The 19,926-nt window shown below is 39.2% G+C and overlaps 1 protein-coding gene, 1 long non-coding RNA gene and 1 pseudogene across 2 annotated transcripts in view; 2 read left to right on the top strand and 1 right to left on the bottom strand.

The window, feature by feature from the left end:
* MAPKAPK5 (MAPK activated protein kinase 5) overlaps nt 1–1,874 on the bottom strand; it is a 50,699-nt gene extending 48,825 nt beyond the window's left edge. The window contains exon 1 of the mRNA XM_077159880.1: nt 1,719–1,874. Within this exon, the coding sequence (XP_077015995.1) occupies nt 1,719–1,754 (36 nt within the window). The 5' untranslated portion in view covers nt 1,755–1,874. The remainder of the gene's footprint in view (nt 1–1,718) is intronic.
* A 675-nt stretch (nt 1,875–2,549) lies between these two features.
* The window catches only part of LOC143683628 (uncharacterized), a 60,847-nt gene continuing 43,470 nt past the window's right edge, over nt 2,550–19,926 (top strand). The window contains exon 1 of the long non-coding RNA XR_013175568.1: nt 2,550–2,812. This is a non-coding gene — a long non-coding RNA (uncharacterized LOC143683628). The remainder of the gene's footprint in view (nt 2,813–19,926) is intronic.
* LOC143682246 (high mobility group protein B1-like) lies at nt 18,331–19,532 on the top strand (annotated as a pseudogene).

The following is a 19,926-nucleotide window of genomic DNA, read 5'->3' as shown; positions in this document are numbered from 1 at the left end:
TACGTGCTCTGGTTTCCCATTACCTCTCTATATCATCTACTGTATCTTTTTGTTGGCCTACTCTATTCCTGCCACCTTGCTGTTCCAGGAACACAAAAGGGCTGCTCCTACTTCAGGGCCTTCATACCTGCTGCTCCCACTGCCTGTAATATTCTTCCCCAGATGCTGAAGGCTCGCTCCCTCATTTCCTTCAGATGCTGAAAGCTCGCTCCCTCATTTCCTTCAGAGTGCTGCACAAATGTCACCTTCTCAAAGAGGCTTTCCCTTGCTACTCTACCTAAAATAGCACTCCCCATCCTTTCTATACTTCTTAGTTATAACCACCTGACAAATGTCTACTATCTAACTTTCCCGTCTAGAATATAAGCTCCATGAGAGCAGGGACATTTGGATGTCTGTCTTGAAACACAAGTGCCTAGGACAGAACCTGGTAGAAAGCAAGCAGACTATATACACTTGTTGAATTTAAAAATTCACCACAAATGTTTTGATTTACAACTCAGTCACATAATAACTTCAAGTAGCAAATCATGATCCTGAGCCAGTAAAATCCCCACTAAGAGACAAAAATGCACACAATGTAGCAATCTTTAAGAACCTTTATTTCTACTATTTGAAATGGGATCTTAACTCACATATTTAGATGCCTCCTTTAAAAAGATGCAATTTCCCCGGGTTCGATTCCCGGTGCCTCCCCATGAAAAAAAATATATATGCAATTTCATATTTTTTTACGTAATGACTTTTACAAATGTTAGCATCCAAAAAATCAATAGAAGTGTGTCTTGAGGGGGAAAATACCCTAACATACTAATGAGGGTCCCTCAAAGAAAAATTAAGTTTTAAATACGCTGAGTTGACTTAACATCATGTTAAAGTAAATAACCCATACGAAACTCTATCCTAAAGTGTTCAATTTGCATAAGACTAATTTCCAAACTACAGCTGTCAAACCAGATAATAACTTTCTGACCCTTAATGGGCAAAATTTGCTTGTTCAAAAAAAAAGAAAAAGAAAAAGCAGGTTTTAGAAAACTCGTCATTTTATTTGGGACATTTTAGAACACATATATTTACTTTTCTTTCGGTTAACACAGTAGTAAATCACAGGGCAGTGAGCTCTTCCTAAACAAACTCAATGATCCTGGGGGGGGGGGGGGGAGAGGAGGAAAGAGGGGGAAAAAAAAAAAGAGGAACACACACGGGAAAGTGAAAACAACCTATCTGCCAAAGGACACATTTTGTGAGAAGGTGAAACACCTCCTTCTGAAACTGCAGATTTCCACGAAGCTGATTTCAAACAAATCGGGAAGGATGGATAAAATCAAACTCTCCAAGTGCTGTTGCAGTAGCGGCCCACGAGGAAGCAGATGCTGGCAACACTTTCGAAGCGATTGAAAAGAGAGGGACCAAAGTGTGCAAACCGTCCCCTGTATCGCAGCTACACCAAGTTATCTCCACGCCACTCGCCTTTACTTCTACCTGAGCGTACAAATCACATCACCACGTCAAGCAGGGGGAGATCAGAGGAAGTCGAACACCCCACCCTACACACACAGACCCTTCGCCCCGAGGCTGTAAAACGCAATCCACAGAATCCGGTGGCGGTCGAAATCCGCGAGTCGCTTGAACCTCTCTAGGTTCTTTCCGCTGTCTGAGGCTGGAGGCGAAAGGAATGCCACAGGGACGAAGGGGAGGAAGGGGCACCTCCCCCTTACCTTGATGGCTTTCTCCATCTCGCTCTGTTCCGACATGCTCCCCGGGACTTCCACCGCAGAGAGCGGCGGAGGCTGCGAGGCTGCCGAATACCACCGCAGCCGAGGGAGCAAGGGACTCAGTGCTCGGGCCCCTGGGCCTCGGGGACAGGGGCAGCAGCTACCCCCGGGAACCGGCGGGGATGAGGGCCCCGGCGCCGGCTCGGCCTCGGCGGGCAGCTTTACGCTGGCGGCGGTAAAAGAAGCAGAGGCGGCGGTCCCTGGGGACAAGCCTTTGTGCTGGGCCCCACGCGGACGCCTCCCGGCCTCATCCCCGACCGGGGAGGAAGGCTCCCGAGGCAGGGTGAAGCGGAGGATGTCCCGATCCCGGCCACTGTGCAGGGATTTGGTGGGGCCGTCGCTTAGGCCCGGGCTCGCCAGGTCCTCAGACAGAGCCGCCGCCTCCGCCTCCGCCGCCGGCACCGCCGCGAAGCCGAAGCCGAAGCCGAACCTGCCGCCGCCGCCGCCACTGCACCCGCCGCCGCTTCAGCGCCACACATCGCCGGGACACCCGCACCGGGCAGTCCCGCCGGCCGCCCGCCCGCCCGCGCTGTGCTCCACCTGGGATCCGGGCCGCCCCTCCTGGCCGCCTGGCCCCGGGCCCCCACCGCTCCACGCGCCCCTCGCCCCAGCCTGCCGAGGTCTCCGAGCCGCCCCTGAGTCGTACAGCGGACTTGCAGGCGCCCGCCTGGACTTCCCCACGGCGCGCCGATTCCAGAACAGGCCCCCGGGCCCTCCGCAGGGCTGGCGCCGCGCTGATGACATGCTGGGGCGGGGCCCGGCGGGGCGGGGATGCGGGAGGCCGCCTGCAGACGCGCGGCCGTGCCCTGCAGTTTGCGCCTCGCCTTTTCCCGGCTGGGGGCAGAGGAGAGTCGTGTCCTTAGGCGCTCCCTGCGGGAAGAGCTGTGGAGGTCAGTTTCCTGATAGAGACGCCTGAGCAGGTCCTTCCGCAGATAAAAAAGAATTCTGTTATATTACTAGCAAAAATAATCGTATTGAATGAGGGTAAAGAGTGCATGAAGCTCTTTACCTTCTGTAGCTCCTTTCATCTTTAGGAGGTGGGTACTTGGCCCTGTGAGGTAAGTACTGTTCTATCCCCAGTTTAGGGATGAAGTAACTGAGACCAGAGAAGTGAATTTACATTGAGAAATGGTCAAGTCAGAATTAGAACCCAGGTCTGTATCCTACAGTCGTGCACCTTAAGTACACCAACAACCTATAAAGCACCTTTGAGAAGTTTTTAGGCTGATCATGTCTTGAAAACTCACTCAACATGTATTTACTGAAGACCACTATGTGCCAGGCCTGCTAGGCAACCAGGGAAATAGTAAGAACAAGACAGTGTAGATCTTACCTTGAGGAAAGAAAAGCAGACAGTAAACCGGGAAAAATACAAGGCACATGGTGTATGCCAAGAAGGAAATGAACAGACTGTTGAGTTAAGAGAATAACTCGATGTGGGGGATTAATTTGTTTTAGATGATCAAGGAAGGTCTCTCAGGAGGTAACATTTAAACTGAGACCCCTGAGGGATAAGAAGGAGCTGGCTATTAGAAGTTCCAGGAAGAGATTTCCAAGCTGATGGAAAGAAACTGTCTGTGTTCTGTGAGTCCCGAGAAGGCCAGTGTAGCTGGAGAAAAGTGCACATGAAAGAGTACAGTAAGGGTGAGGTTGGAGAGGTGGTCAGGGACTGTATCATATATGGCCTTAGAGGTCATTGGAAGGGCTCTGGATTTTATCCTAAGTCATATGGAGGATTTGTAAACAAAAGAGTGATGTGATCAGATTTATGTCTTAAGAGATCACTCTGCTGTGTAGAAAATGAAATGTAGGCCAGCATGAATGGAACCATGGAGAGCTTTTAGGAGGTATATTCTTTTGCTAGGAGTGTCATAGCCGATTACCACAATTTCTGTTTAGGTGTGTGTATGTTTGTAAATATCATGAGACTTATGATAGGAATTGGCTCCTGCAACAGTGCGGATCAGCAAATCCAAATGCTATAGGGCAGACTGCAAGTGGGGAACTCTGGTGAAGGTTTCAGTGAACTCCAGTGAAGGTTTCAGGAGGAGCTGGCTGGCTGGAGTAGGGATAGAAATTCTTCTGAATGTTGAAATCACTGTTTCTTCTTTTAAGACCTTCATCTGATTGGATGAAACTTCTCATTGCTGAAAGCCATCTCCTTTGTGATTGTAAATGTAATCAGCCATAGATGCAATCGCTTGACTAATGACTTAAATCCACAGAAATATCCTCACAGGAACAAACTGACCAGTGCTTACTTGACCAACAGCTGTACCCCGTAGCCTAGCCAAGTTGACACATGAACGTAATCATCACAGACAGCATAATGTTAGTCTCTGCGTCTGTCTTCATGTGATCATCTTCCCTCTACGTGTGTCTGTTCAAATTTCCCTCTTCTAATAAGGACATTAGTCATTGGACTAGGGCCAAGTATAACCAAGTATAACATGATAACATCTGCAAAGACACTATTTCCAAATAAGGTTATATTCACAAATTTCAGGTAGACTTAAATTTTGAGGGGGCACTAAGTAGGTCAACCTACTTACTGTAATAATACAGGTAAGAGATTATTATGCTTGAACTAAGGAGGTGGTAGTAAAGCTGGAGAGAGTGGATGGATTCAAGGTATGTTTTCCAGGTAGAATTGATAGGACTTCCTGAAGTGTTACATGTGGAAGGTGAGGAGGGTAAGAAATGAATCATGAATAATTTCCAGGTGTCTGGCTTAAGCACCTGGTTGTATGATGGTGCCATTCAGTGAATGAAAGACTTGGTGGGGGTCAGGATGGAGAATCCAAGTTCTTTTCTGTATAAGTTAATTTGCAGTGCCTGTGAGACATGTGATAGGATAAGTCAAGTAAGTAATTGAATACTGTGGTGGAGACCTAATTATCCACCAACTGTTGTTCCCCTTTTTGGTCATACAGCCAGACTACATTCTTTAGCCTCCTTAAGGTACGTGTGGCTATGTGTCTGTGCTCTTCCTAGTGGAAAAAGAGTAGAAGAGATGTGCACAGTTTCTAAGCCTGGCCTATAAAACCTTCAACAGATACTCCTCTATGCTCTTATTCCTTCTGCCAGGTTTCTAGAGAAGTAAGGCCTCAAAATGTAAGATTCCTGGGTTGAGAACTTTGCCACATTGACCTAAACAACCATCCAAGTTTATGAGAAAAAAATAAACTTCTGTTGGGTTGAGCTGTTACATATTTGTAACATTTGCTTTTTAGTATACCAGTTTTGCCTACTCTACCTAATACAAGTAAATAAAAACAATGATTCAACAGTGAACCTTGGGGGGAAATCTCTAAATGGTTCAAATTGGCATTATCCATCATTGTTATGAAATAGAAAGTGCTTTGAATTGAGTCATTCATCATTCGGTAAGGATTTATTACGTACCTTTCTGTGCCATGTACTGTGCTATGCAAAAGAGATGCACAGATGAAAAAGACACAGGGTCCCTGTCCTCAAGCAATTCTAAGTCTAGCAACTCAGCATATTGGCTGTTATTATTTGCATTTGCACATGCATTCCCTCCACCTAGAAAATTCCTGTCCCTTCCCAACACCCATGACACTTGCTGCCTAACTTCTACTCAGTCTTCACTCTCATTCTAAATATTTTCTCAGAAAGACAATGTCTAATCCTTGTCCCCTTTAAAAAAAAACGGATGTTCCTATTATAGTCACGTAAGTTCCTTCTTTGTTCTTATCACAGTTTTTATTTATATATTTGTTTGTTTTATATTCTTTACTATCTTCCCCACTAGACTAAATAATCTCTGCAAGGGAAAGATTCTTGTCTGTCTTATTGGTCATATCCCAAACACTAAGCAGTTCCTGGCCCATTGCAAATTCTCAATAAATATTTGTTAAAGGTTTCAATAAAGAAGAAGGCAGTCCTGAGGAGGGATAAGTTTCTTCCAGTGAAGTTACTTCATTTTTTGCTGGGGAGGTGGGTATGGCAAGCAGCCTCCCACCTCCTGCTATTCATGCCGGCATGTAATCCCCTCATCCTGTGTGTGGGCTAAAACTAGTGACTTACTTTTGGTACTGGGTTGTGATATCTGAGATTAGACTTCCATCTTGTGTGTTCTCTCTCACTCTCTTGCTCGTTTACTCTGAGGAGCACCAACTGACATGAGCTACTCTGTAGAGAGCCCAGGTTGTCAAGGAACTAATGTCTCTATTATGCGTTGAATCGTGTCCTCCAAAAACTTATGTCCAAGTCCTAGCCCCCAGTTCCTCAGAAGATAACCTTAAATTGGAACTAGGGAAGTTGCAGGTGGAGTTGGTTAAGTTAAGATGAGGTGATACATCTAGAATGAGCTGAGACTCAGCATCAAGGGATTGAGAAAACCTTCTTAACCAAAAGGGGGAAGAGTGAAATGAGACAAAGTGTCAGTGCCTGAGAGATTCCAAACAGAGTCCAGAGGTTATCCTGGAGGTTATTCTTATGCATTGAGTAGATATCATCTTGTTATTCAAGATGTAGTGGAGAGGCTGGAGGGAACTGCCTGAAAATGTAGAGCTGTGTTCGAGTAGCCATGTTTCTTGAGGATGATTGAATAATGATACAGCTGTCACAATGTTACTGTGTGATTGTGAAAACCTTGTGTCTGAAGCTCCTTTTATCTACCTTGTCAACAAACGAGTAGAACATATGGAATAAAAATAAATAATAGGGGGAACAAATGCTAAAATAAATTTAGTTTGAAATGCTAATGATCAATGAAAGCGAGAGGTAAGGGGTATGGTAGGTATAATCTTTTTTTTTTCTTTCCTGTGTTCGTTTTCTTTCTTTTTCTATTGTCTTTTTATTTCTTTTTTCTAAATTAATGCAAATGTTCTAAGAAATGGTGAATATGCAACTAAATGATGATATTGTGAATTACTGATTATATATGTTGATGGTTTATTTGGTTTCTTAATTTTTTAATTAATAAATAAATTTTAAAAATAAATCAAATTAAATAAATAAATAAATAAAAAGATGAGGTGATACAGGAGTAGGACAGGCCCCTAAGCCAGTATGATTGATATTCTTATAACCAGGGAGAAAACTGGACGCAGACACTGGAGGGGAGGCATATAAAGATGAAGTGTAGAGTGATGCGTCTACAATCCAAGGATTGCCAGCAAACATCAGAAGCCAGAAGAAGCATAAAAGGATTGTCCCCTAAAGGTTTCAGATGGACCATGGGCCTGCGACACCTTGATTTTGAACTTCTAGCTTGTAGAACTGTGGGACAATAAATTTCTTTCTCAGCCACCCAGTTTGTGGTACTCACTGCAGATAATCCAGTCCATTGAAGGCTTTTAAGGAAAGAGACTCTCTCACTGCTTCTTCAGCCAGCAAGCCTCTCCTATGGAGCTGGTCCAGACTCTTCGTGGGAGCTGCCAGTCTCACATCCTGCCCTACTCATTTTAGACTCTTGCCTTCTCACAGTTGCCTGAGACACCTTTATAAATCCCCTATTTACAGTTCTCTCCTGTTGGTTCTGTTTCTCTAGAGAACCTTAACACAACAACGTATAAAACTTATGGGATGCAGGGAGGTCAGTACTCAGTGGGAAATTTATAGTTCTAAATGTGTACATTAAAAAAAGAAGGGTGCATGGATGGTTCAGTGGTAGAATGCTCACCTTCCATGCAGGAGACCTGGCTTAGATTCCCAGACCATGCGCCCCCCCCCCCCCAAAAAAAGAAAAAAGATTTCAAATCAGAGACTTTACCTCACACCTGGAGAAACTATAAATAGGAGAGCAAACTACACCCAAAGTGAGCAAAAGGAAGGAAATAAAGATTAGAGTGGAGATAAAAAGAGAGAGAGAATAAAAAACAATAGAATCAACGAAACTGAAAGTTGATTATTAGAAAAGACCAGTAGAATCGACAAGCCTTTAACTAGGCTGACAAGGAAATAAGAAATAAAAAATAAAAAGTGGGGCATTACTTACAACTCTGAAGAAATAAAAAAATTCTTAGAGGATGCTATGAAGAATTACATGCCAACAAATTAGATAGCCTAGATGAAATGGACAACTTCTTAGAAACACACTACCTACACTGACTCAAGAAGAAATAAAATATCTCAATAGGTCACTAACAAGAGATTGATCAGTTATGAAAAAGCTCCCCCAGTGGAGAAGCCCAGAATCAGATAGTTTCACTGGTGAATTTTACCAAACATTCCAAGAAAAATTAACACCAATCCTGCTCAAGCTCTTCTAAAAGAATTTGAAGAGGACAGAACACATCCCAACTCATTTTGTGAGGCCAGCATCACCTTAATACCAAAGCCAGATGAAGATACCAAGAAAATTACAAACTGGTATCCCTCATGAACATAGTTGCAAAAATCCTCAACAAAATTGTAGCAAACTGCACCCAACAGATATTAAAAGAATTATACACAATGATCAAGTAGGATTTATCCCAGAATGCAAGAATGGTTCAGCTTTAGAAAATCAGTTAATGTAATACACCACACTAACAGAACAAAGGGAAACAAATCACAGGATCATCTGCACTGACGCAGAAAGGGTATTTGACAAAATCCAATACCATTTATTGATAAAAACAGAAAAGTAGGAATAGAAGGAACTTCCTCAACATGGTGAAAAGAATGTAGAAAAACCCACAGCTAACATTATATTCAGTGGTGAAATAATGAAGTTATTCCTCTAAAATCAGGAATAAGACAAGGATGCCCACTATCGCCACTGTTATTCAATAGTTTACCTAAAGTTCTAGCCAGAGCAATTAGGCAAGAAAAAGAAATAAAAGGCATCTAAAATGGAAAGGAAGAAGTGAAACTTTCCCTATTTGCAGATCACATGACTCTATATAGAGAATATCCTGAAAAATCCACAGCAAAGATATTAAAGTTAATTAATTTAATAAAGTGTTGGGGTACAAGAGCTACATGCAAAAATCAGTAGGTTTCTTTATATTAGCAGTGAACAACCTGAAGAGAACTCAAGAAAAAATTCCATTTACAGTAGCAACTAAAAGAATCAAATATCTAGGAATAAATTAACCTAGGATATAACAGACTTATACATAGAAAACTACAAAACATTACTAAACAAATCAGATAAGACTTAAAGAAATGGAACAGCATTGTGTTCAGGTATTGGAAGTCTAAATATTGCTAAAATGTCTGTTTTGATTTGCTAAAGCTACCAGAATGCAATATACCAGAGGTGGGTTGGCTTTTACAATAGGGATTTATAAATTTACAATTCTCAGGCCATGAAAATGTACAAATTAAGGTATCAACAAGACAATACCTTCTCTGAAGACCAGGTACCAGCAAACTTGGACTCCTCCATCAGATAGTAAGGCTCTTAGTGGCATCTCCTGGGCCTTCTCTCCAGGTTTCATTATTTCTGGCTTCTCTGTCTGTGACTTTTTCTTTAAACTTCTCAGAGTGTTTCTCTGAATTTCATCTCTTAGCTTCAGTGCCTCTTTTATCTTCTTGTAAAGGACTCCAGTAAGAGGATTAAGACCCATCTTGAATGAAGTGAGTTACATCTCAGTTGAAATAGCCTAATCAAAAGATTCCAGCTACACCCAGAGGAATGCATTAAAAGAACATGACCTTTCATGCAAAAGGTCTGCATCCAGAGGAATGGATTAAAAGAACATGACCTTTTCTGCAGTATATAATATCTTCAAATTACCACAGTGTCACTTATACCCAAAGCAATTTTCAGTTTCAACATAATTCCAATAAAAATTCCAAAAGCCTTTGCAGAAATGGAAAAGCCAGTCATCAGATTCATGTTGCAGAGCGATGTGATGATGGCTCCGTGACAGAATTCTCACCTGCCATACCTGCCATACCGGAGACCCGAGTTCGGTTTCTGGGTGCCTGCAGGGTAACAGGCTCTGTTTGGTGAAAACCTTGAAAAAAGGAGTGGAGAATTAACACTTCCCAAGTTTAAAACTTATTACAAAGCTACAGTCATCAAAACAACATGGCACTAGTACAAGGATGGAAATATAGACCAGTGAAGTTGCACTGAGAGTTCAGAATTAAACCTTCACACCTTTGGCAATTTACTTTTTTTTTCTTCTTTTTTTGTATGCTGTTTGGCGGGGGTCACATTTCATTCCTTTTCCATGTGTGTATCCTGTTACTGCAGCATCATTTGTTGAATTTTTGTCTGTTTTTTTTTTGTTTGTTTGTTTTGGGAAGTGCATGGGCCAGGAAACAAACCCAGGTCTCCCACATGGCAGGTGAAAATTCTACTACTGAACTGCCCTTGAACCACTTTGGCCAATTCACTTTTTTTTTTTTTTCCGCATGGGTAGCACCGGGAAATGAACCTGGGTCTCTGGCATAGCAAGTGAGAACTCTGCCTGCTGAGCCACTGTGGCCTGCCCTGGCCAATTCACTTCTGACAGAGGTGCCAAAGCCACTCAATTGGAAAAGAAAAGTCACTTCAACAAGTGGTGCTGGGGAAACTGCATATCCATATGCAAAATAATGAAGATGGACACCTACCTTACACCATATGCAAAAATCAACTCAAAATGTATCAAAGAAAAAAGAAGAAAGAAAGAAAAAATAATAAAAAATAATGAAAAAAAAAAGAAAAATAGATCAAAGACCTAAATGTAAGAACCTATACAATACAACTAGAAGAAAATATTGGAAACTTCTTCTGGACCTTGTGTTATGCAATGTTTTTTTAGACTTTACATCAAAAAAGCATGAAGAACAAAAGTAAAAAATAGATTCATGGGGCTTCAGCAACTTAAAAACTTTTGAGCATTAAAGGACATCATCATGAAAATAAAAGGACAACCTACATGATGGGAGAAAACATTTGGAAACCACAATTCCAATAAGAGATTAATATCCAGAGTACATGAAGAAATCCTACAACCCAACCACAAAAAGACAAACAACCCATTTTTTTCCAAAGAAAATAATGAAATGAATGATACACATGAAAAAAAAAATGCTACACATCATTGGCCATTAAGAAATGCAAATCTCAACTATGAAGCAGCAGATCACACCCACTAAAATGACTACTATTCAAAAAAACAGAAAATAACAAATTTTGGAGAAGATGTGAGGAAATAGAGACACTTGTTCATTGTTGGTGGGAATGTAAAATGGTGCACCTACTGTGACAGTTTGGTGGTTCTGCAGGAAATTAAGTATCGAATTAACGTGACCATAAACCCAGAAGAATTCAAAGCAGGGACTTGAACAGATGTTTGCTCACCAATGTTCATAGCAACATTATTTACAAATTGCCAAAAGTCAGAAGCAACCCAGGTGTCCATTAACAGATGAATGGATAAATTAATTGTGGTATATACATACAAAGTATTGTTCAGCCATAAAAAGGAATGAAACCCTGATGCATTCTACAGTATGCTGGGCAGATATAAAACAAGTATTTGCAAAGTTCCTTGAGGACTGGAGGAAAAATATAAATCTATTAAATTTCCCCACCTGGGAAATTCCCAATTAAGCATCAAGGACTCCCAAGTAAATAGGCCAAGTCCCAATCTTGATGCTTGCTCTAACGAAACTTATTTCTGTAACAGGGAAGCTAAGCTTACCTATAATTATGCCTAAGAGTACTTCCATACTTCCAGAGAACCTCTTCTGTTGCTCAGATGTGGCTTCTCTCTGTCTAAGCCCAATTCTGTAAATTAATGCATTACCCTCCCCCTAATGAAACATGACTCCCAGGGATGAGCCTGGCCCTGGCATTGTGGGATTGACAGTGCCTTCTTGACCTAAAGGGGAAAAAGAAATATAACTAAATTAGGTTTCAGTGGCTAAGAGATTTCAAATAAAGTCAAGAGGCTAATCTGGAAATGCATGCTTCAGCTAGATATTGCTGACAGCCATGGTAAGACAAACCCCAACCAACAGTATTCCTGAAAACCCTAAAGAATACCCAGGGCTGTATCTGAGACTCTATAAAACCTTCACTCATTGTTTTTCAGAAACCTAAAATCTCCAGATTGTTCCTATGCCAAATGAGACCTGAAACCCAGAGGTACCAGTCTCTCCAAGAACATCAACCAGTTGCATCCCCTAGCCCATAATGTCAACACTCCTTTTTCGGCATGCAAAATTTAGAATGGTCGTTGCCCAAATATCCCTAAAGAATGGGAGAAGAGTCAAATGAGAAGGAGTTATAAAGAAAAGATAGGATTTAACAAGTGAATAGGACTATTGGATCATTATATTGATAGTTCTTTTTAGTCTCCAGTGTATTAGAGAAGCTAGAAGGAAAAACCTGAAATGGTGGAACTCTAACCTGTAGCATACTTTGAGGTTTATTCCATAACTACTTGTTAAAATGTATTTTGAAATTTATCACTTTCTTGTATATATGTTGTATTTCACAGTAAAAAATGCTTTTTAAAAAAAATGCTTTTTTAAAAATGAAGGAATGACATTCAAATACATGCAACAACATGGATAAACTATAAAGACATCATGTTGAGTAAGTTAAGCCAAACACAAAAGGACAAAATATTGTAGAAGCTCACTGATATGAAGTAATTAAAATAAGCAAATTCAAAGAGTCAGAAACTAGAATACACATTATAAGGGATCAGGTTAGGGGTAAGGAATGGGGAGTTAATATGTACTTGGTACAGAATTTCTGTTTGGGGTGATGGAAAAGTTACATTAATAGGTGGTGGTGATGCTAGTACAATATTGTGAATGTAATTACCACTGACTTACATATTTGAATGTGGTTAAAAGGGGGAATTTTAGGTTGTATATATGTTATTAGAATAAAATTTTTTGTTATCATTTAGATTCTTATGTTATCATTAAATCATGAATTTAAGCATAAAATAAAACACAGGAGAAAATCTTCAGGGTGCAACATGAGCCAGAGGTCTTAGACTTGACACCAAAACATGAAAAATTGATAAGTTGAACCTCATTCAAATTGAAAATTTTGCTCAGTGAAAGACCCTGTTAAAAAGGGTGAAAAGACAAGCTAACGACTGAAAGAAATCTATCTGACAAAGGACTAGTATATGTAAGAAACTCTCAAAACTCACTAGTAAATAAATTAACAATCCAATTACAAAATGGGTAAAAGACCTGAAGATACATTTCACCAGAGGATAAATAGATAGCAAATAAACATATGAAAAGATGTTCAACGTCATTAGCCATCAGAGAAATGCAAATTAAAATTACAGTAAGATATCACTACACACCTTCCAGAAATAGAATATAGTAATCACACCAAATGCTGACAAGATCATAGAAAAACTGTCACTTATACATTGCTGCATTTATAGGAATGTAAAATTGTCAAAGCCACCTTGGAAAGCAGTTTCTCAGTCTCTTAAAAAAACACACACAAAAACCTAAACCTACAATTACCGTTTGACCCAGTAATTGCACCCCTGGGCATTTATCCCAGAGAAATGAAAACTTATTCATACAAAAACCTGTACACATCCAGTAGCCATGTTTCTTGAAGATAATTGTATAATGATAACAGCTTTCACAATGGAACTGTGTGATTGTGAAAACCTTGTGTCTGATGCTCCTTTTATCTACCTTATCAACAGACAAGTGAAACATATGGAATAAAGATGAATAATAAGGGGAACAAATGTTAAAATAAATTTAGAGTGAAATGCTGGTGATCAGTGAGGGGGAGGGGTGGAGGGTATGGTATGTATGAATTTTTTTCTGTTTTCTTTTTATTTCTTTTTCTGAATAGATACAAATGTTCCAAGAAATGATCATGATGATGAATATGCAACTATGTGATGATATTGTGAATTACTGATTATATATGTAGAACGGAATGATCAAAAATTACGAATGTTTGTGTTTGTTTTTTGGTATTTAAAAAAAAAACTTTTTTAATTAAAAAAACCTTGTACACAAGTGTTCATGAAAGGTTTATTTGTAATAACCAAAAAACTGGAAACAAACCAGATATACCATAGGGGCTAAATGGTTACACAAAATACAATACCTGCGCACCGTGGAGTAACCTGCTAGTAAAAAGAATACTACTCAGTAACAAGCTTGATGAATCACCCAAGAATTGTGTTAAATGAAAAGGTTATTTACTGTAAGATTCCATTTATAAAAAATAAAAAAAATTTTAAAAAAAGGGCCACGGTGGCTCAGCAGGCAGGAATGCTTGCCTGCGATGCCAGAGGACCCAGGTTCAATTCCCGGTGCCTGCCCATGTAAAAAAAATAATAAATAAATAAATAAATAATAAAAGATTCCATTTATATAATGTTCCCTCAAATGACAAAGTTATAGACATAGAGAACAGATTAATAGTTGCCAAGAGTGAAGGAGGTAATACAGGCAGTAGGAAAGTGGGGGTGGCTATAAAAGAGCACATGGGGGTTTCTTGAGGTAATAGAAAAGTTCTGTATGACTGTAATTAATATCAATATCCTGATTGTGGTACTGTGTACAACATTGTGATGTTATTTTGTAAGATTTGTTAACCTTTGGGGCAAAAGGGTAAAGGGTACACAGCACCTCTCTGCATTAATTCTTACCTTTTTCTTTAATTTTTTTTTGATAAAACTAATCAACATACAGCACAAACATTCTTGACATATGAACATTCCATACTTGGTGTGCAATCAGTGGCTCACAGTATCATCACGTAGTTGTATATTCATCACCGTGATCTTTTCTCAGAACATTTACATCACTCCAGAAAAAGAAATAAAAAGAAAAGACTCATACATTCCATACCCCTTACCCCTCCCTGACATTGACTACTGAGTATTTCCCTCTACCCAATTTATTTTAACATTTGTTCCCCCTATTATTTATTTATTTTTAATCCATATCTTTTACTCATCTGTCCATACCATTGATAGAAGGAGCATCAGAACAAGGTTTTCACAATCACACAGTCACTTTTCTGCATTATTTCTTACAACTGCATGTGAATCTACAATTTTCTTAAAATGTGGAAAATAGTTTGGCAGTTCCTCCAAAGGTTGAACATAGAATTACCATAAGACTCAGAAATTCCATTCCCAGATATATAGAGACCTACCTCATTTATTGCTTTTTCGCTTTATTGTGCTTCGCAGACAAAAGCGATGGATTTTTTTGCCCATGCACCCAAATGACCAATTCCAGAGACACGGGTTTCAAAGAGAGAAAAAGTTAATTACTAGGTACGTAGCAGGAGAGCAGTTGACCTATAGACCCAACAATCTGTCTCCTCAGATTTAGGGGGTTCAAAGTTTTTATGGATTCTAGCAAGGGGAGATGAGGTCAGTACAGTTTCAAATAATCAAGTCTAAACAGAAAGGAGACAGTTATTTCAAAAGTGCCAGCCAAAGGAAGAGAAGTAAGATTATCCTTTCAATAGCAAAAATGTAAGCCAAAAGGAAAGAAGGCAAGGTTACCATTTCAGTAGCAGAATCAGCTGGTACAATTTACAAATGTAAAGGGCAACTAGTTCATAGCTGGCTTAAATTCTTCAATAGCATTAGGGCCTTTACCCTACAAGTTACTTTAAGAAAATGACAGATATATGGAGAGGCTGGAGGGAACTGCCTGAAAATGTAGAGGTGTGTTCCAGTAGCCATGTTTCTTGAGGATGATTGAATAATGATAAAGCTTTCACAATGTGACCGTGTGATTGTAAAAACCTTGTGTTTGATGCTCCTTTTATCTACCTTGTCAACAAAGGAGTAGAACATATGGAATAAAAATAAATAATAGGGGGAACAAATGCTAAATTAAATTTAGTTTAAATGACTAGTGATCAATGACAGCGAGGGGTAAGGGGTATGGTAGGTATAACTTTTTTTTCTCTGTTATCATTTTATTTTTTTCTGTTATCGTTTTATTTCTTTTTCTAAATCGATGCAAATGTTCTAAGAAATGATGAATATGCAACTAAGTGATGATATTGTGAATTACTGATTATGGATGTTGTTTTATTTTGTTTCTTTATTTTTTAATTAATAAATAAATTTTTAAAAAATTTTTAAAAAAGAAAATGACATAATAAAATAAAAATAAATAAGTAAGAATGTGGCAGATAAAGGAGTAATAGCTCTGACAATCACAAAGGCATAGATAAGGGTTTCAGATATCAGGGCAGCTGAAAATAGTGTTCTGAGATTTCAGGTGTTTCCCTCTGTCTACTCCAATAGAAAGGAAAAAGGAGTGTCTATATAATGACTCAGTAATATAATTATTCCTATAATCTACACTTCTTATTTATAATTTCTCCCTCTCATTTGAAAATTTTCTCTTGATCTTGAGGGATATGTGGGTGACAACTCTTCTAAGGTCTTCACTGGTGAAAAGTGTTGTTAAGGGGCAGAAGAATAAAGTTGGTTGTTGTCATTGAGTCTGGTATTTCTAGGTGTCAGAGCTTATCGGGCTTTGGTACACTCTAGTGGCTTTAAATCCGAAAAACAAACTTAGTAAGTAAAATTTTATAGAGCCCAGGATGTTTTCCAGTGTTACTAAGAATACTGTTGGATGGGGTTTGCTATAACATGGTGTTTTTACCAATAGCTGGCTGGAACTTGCTTAGGATTCACCTCCAGAACGACCTCTCAGCTTGGTTTGAAATCTCTTAGCAATTGAAACTCTATTTCTTTTCTTCCTTTTTGGTCATCTGATCCCATGATACCAGAGCCAAATTCATCCCTGGAAATTATGTCCCACAATGCCAGGGCCAGGCTTATACCCCTGGAAATCATATCCCATGATGCCAGGGCTAGGCTTATTTCCCACCCCCGGAAATCATGCCCCATGTATGGGGGAAGGTCAGAGTTTAGCTCAGTTTAAACAGCAGAGTAACAGCAGAGGTTCTCTGGGATTAACGCTTTAATTATAAATAGGTTCAGTTTTGCCACTAGAGAAATAAGTTTCATAAGGGCAAGCCTTAAGATTGAGGCCTTGGCTTATTAAATTGGGAGCTCTTATTGCTCAAGAAATATCAGGAATTCCTCAGGTGGGGAAGTTTAGTAGTTAATACTTTTTCCAGTCCCTCAAGGGACCTTGCACATACTTTCTCATTTTCTGCCCCAAATACTCTGAAATGCATTAACATGTATAGAATATTATGATTTTATGGCTGATTCTAGGTTCCATATTAAATAAAGCTGAATTAGGCTGTTTAGGCTGTTTGAATAAACTGACCAGACAGGTTAAATTAGATAGTGTGCTTCAGAAAATTTTATTTTGGAGCAGAATAAACATTTTTGTTTTGGTCTCACACAAGTTAAAATTTTTAAATACAGACAATATGTATCTTTTACCTTGTATATTGATTTACCTTGGTTTTAACCACATGAGTTTCAGTCACGTTTTTCATCTGTGTCTGATTTATTTTTCTGTTTTTTTAACAGTTACTGTAGGGAGTAATGCTGACTTTCAGAGCTGGAGGACTAATTTGGAGTCTCCTGTGTCTCACAGATATTTAAAGTTCCAGGCAACATATACCAGGTTTTGCAAAGAGCAAAACATTTCAGAATTTAGAAATAACAGTTAAAGCTTACAATTTAAGCCCTAATTTTTTTATAAGCATTTTAAATGAATCTACTTTCAGAAATAATATTTGACATTTGTTTTATACTGACAACTATACCAGAGGTTTTGTTTTATTTCACCTTTACGCATTTACCAGAGTTATGTTAACAGAGAACATGTAACTGATATATATGTCCTCCTTCTCTTTTAAAGTCTCTTCTTATTATAGATGAAGCTCTGACTTGTAGCTAACTACATATACTATTAGAAGTATTAGAGCAAAGCAGTGTGATTGACAAGTAAATGTGGCTGTTTTATGGTCTGTGGCCTTTTTCTAGGACTTTATACTCACAGCACACAAATGATTATCATATGCTTAAAATGTTTCTGTCCAATCCAGTGCTGCCTTCAAAGGTCAGGAAGCCCCTAGTTTAAAATATGATCAGCTTTCCAATATTCAAGGGATTTATAGCCAGAAGAAAAAAACCTCAAATTTTTCTCAACAATATTCCCAACTGCTAAATAATACCAGGAATATTTTAGTTCACAAAATTAAGTTGTGATTTCTAAAAAACTAGTTCAGAGCTCTATTTATTTAAATGCTGCTTCCTTATTTAAAGATATTACAGGTATCATTTCTTCTATCAGGTCTTCTTAGGTTATTCTTTATCTATCTGCTTTTTAAATTCTTCTGGCATTTTTATTACTTTTTACTACTGACAAACTGTGCCTTAGTACATATATATTCTAACTAGAATATAAACTCTTTGAAGCTAAGAATTAGGTTTTCCTTATTCATGACAGCATTTACTAACAGAAAGATACTGCTTAACATTAACAAAGCCACTAAAATTCAAATTCTTCCACATACTGAGATAACAAATGGCCAAGTAACTAAAAGCTAGATTCTTTGAAATCTAGTTAATTAAGATTATTTAAAAATTCACTTATATTTCTTACTAAACTTAACTGATTTCTTAAATGGGATGTACTTGAAGCAGCAGCATATTTTTATTTTATTATATTCTGTGAGTGCCATCATTACCAGATACATTGCTCAGTTCATGTAACCTAACCTGTCCAAAAAATATTAGGCTATTTTTGGTCTGGCTCCCTCTCTCACAGCCGTTGCAGTACATTGCACTCCATAGAGACAGCGCCGGGGCAAGTGCAGGCTGGGTGGGTGCTAGGTGATTCTGAGCCTCGCGGATGAAAAATAAATAGACATGGGCAAAGGAGACCCTAAAAAGCCAAGAGGCAAAATGTTATCGCATGCCTTCTTCGTGCACACTTGCTGGGAGGAGCACAAGAAAAAAGTGCCCGGATGCTTCAGTCAACTTTTCAGAGTTCTCTAAGAAGTGCTCAGAGAGATGGAAGACCATGTCTGCTGAAAAGAAAGGAACATTAAAAGACATGGCCAAGGCAGACAAGGCCCATCATGAAAGAGAAATGAAAACCTATGTCCCAGGCGGGCCACGGTGGCTCAGCAGGCAAGAACGCTTGCCTGCCATGCCAGAGGACCCGGGTTCGATCCCTGGTGCCTGCCCATGTTAAAAGAAAAAAAGAAAGGAAAGAAAACAAAAAAGAAGTTCAAGGGTCCCAGTGCACCTAAGAGAACTCCTTTGGCCTTTTTCTTGTTTTGTTCTGAGTATTGCCCCAAAATCAAAGGCGAACACCCTGGCCTGTCCATCAGCAGTATTGCAAAGAAACTGATAGGGATGTGGAATAATCCTGCTGCAGATGACAAGCAACCTGATGAAAAGAAGGCTGCTAAACTGAAGGAGAAATACCAAAAGGATAGTGCTGCATACCTGGTTAAAGGAAAGCCTGATGCAGCAAAAAAGGGAGTCTTCACAGCTGAGAAAAGCAAGAAAAAAGGGGGAGGAGGAGGAAGCTGAAGATGAGGGAGATAATGAGGAGAAGGAAGATGAAGAAGATGTGATGATGAATAAGTTGGTTCTAGTGCAGTTTTTTTTCCTTGTCTATAAAGCATTTAACCACCCTGTATACAAGTCACTCCTTCTAAAGAAAAAAAAATTGAAATGTAAGGCTGTGTAAGATTTATTTTTAAACCATACAGTGTCTTTTTTTTGTATAGTTAACACACTACCGAACGTGGCATTAGGTAGCCCTGTCTGGGTGGTCTTTTCAATAGCCACTAACCTTGCCTGGTACAGTATGGGGGTTGTAAATTGCCATGGAAATTTAAAGCAGGTTCTTATTGGTGCGCTGCACAAATTAGTTATATATGGGGATGGTAGCTTTTTCGTGTTCGGTTGTTTCTGTAGTAGCTTATCTGAAATAATTGTCGTTCTGTTAAGTGAATACCACTCTGTAATTGCAAAAAAAAAAAAATTTGCAGCTGTTTTATTGACATTCTGAATGCTTCTAAGTAAATACAATTTTTTTAATTAACAACAAAAAAAAATAGGCTATTTTTTGTTTGTTTGCATGGACAGGCACCAGAATCGAACCTGGGTCTCCAGCATGATAGGCGAGGATTCTGCCTGCTAAGCCACCGTGGCCCGCCCTATAAGATTTCTTTTATTGGAAGTTGGGAAAAAAACCTCTTTGTTTTCATAATATCTTAAAATTACAACCAATTTTAAAAGTACACTGACTATCAAGTCCCGGAAATATA

The sequence above is a fragment of the Tamandua tetradactyla genome, chromosome 5, assembly GCF_023851605.1.
Source record: "Tamandua tetradactyla isolate mTamTet1 chromosome 5, mTamTet1.pri, whole genome shotgun sequence".
Taxonomy (NCBI): Eukaryota; Metazoa; Chordata; class Mammalia; order Pilosa; family Myrmecophagidae; genus Tamandua; species Tamandua tetradactyla.
The sequence above is the reverse complement of the archived record's forward strand: the minus strand, read 5'-3'. Positions and strand labels throughout refer to the sequence as shown.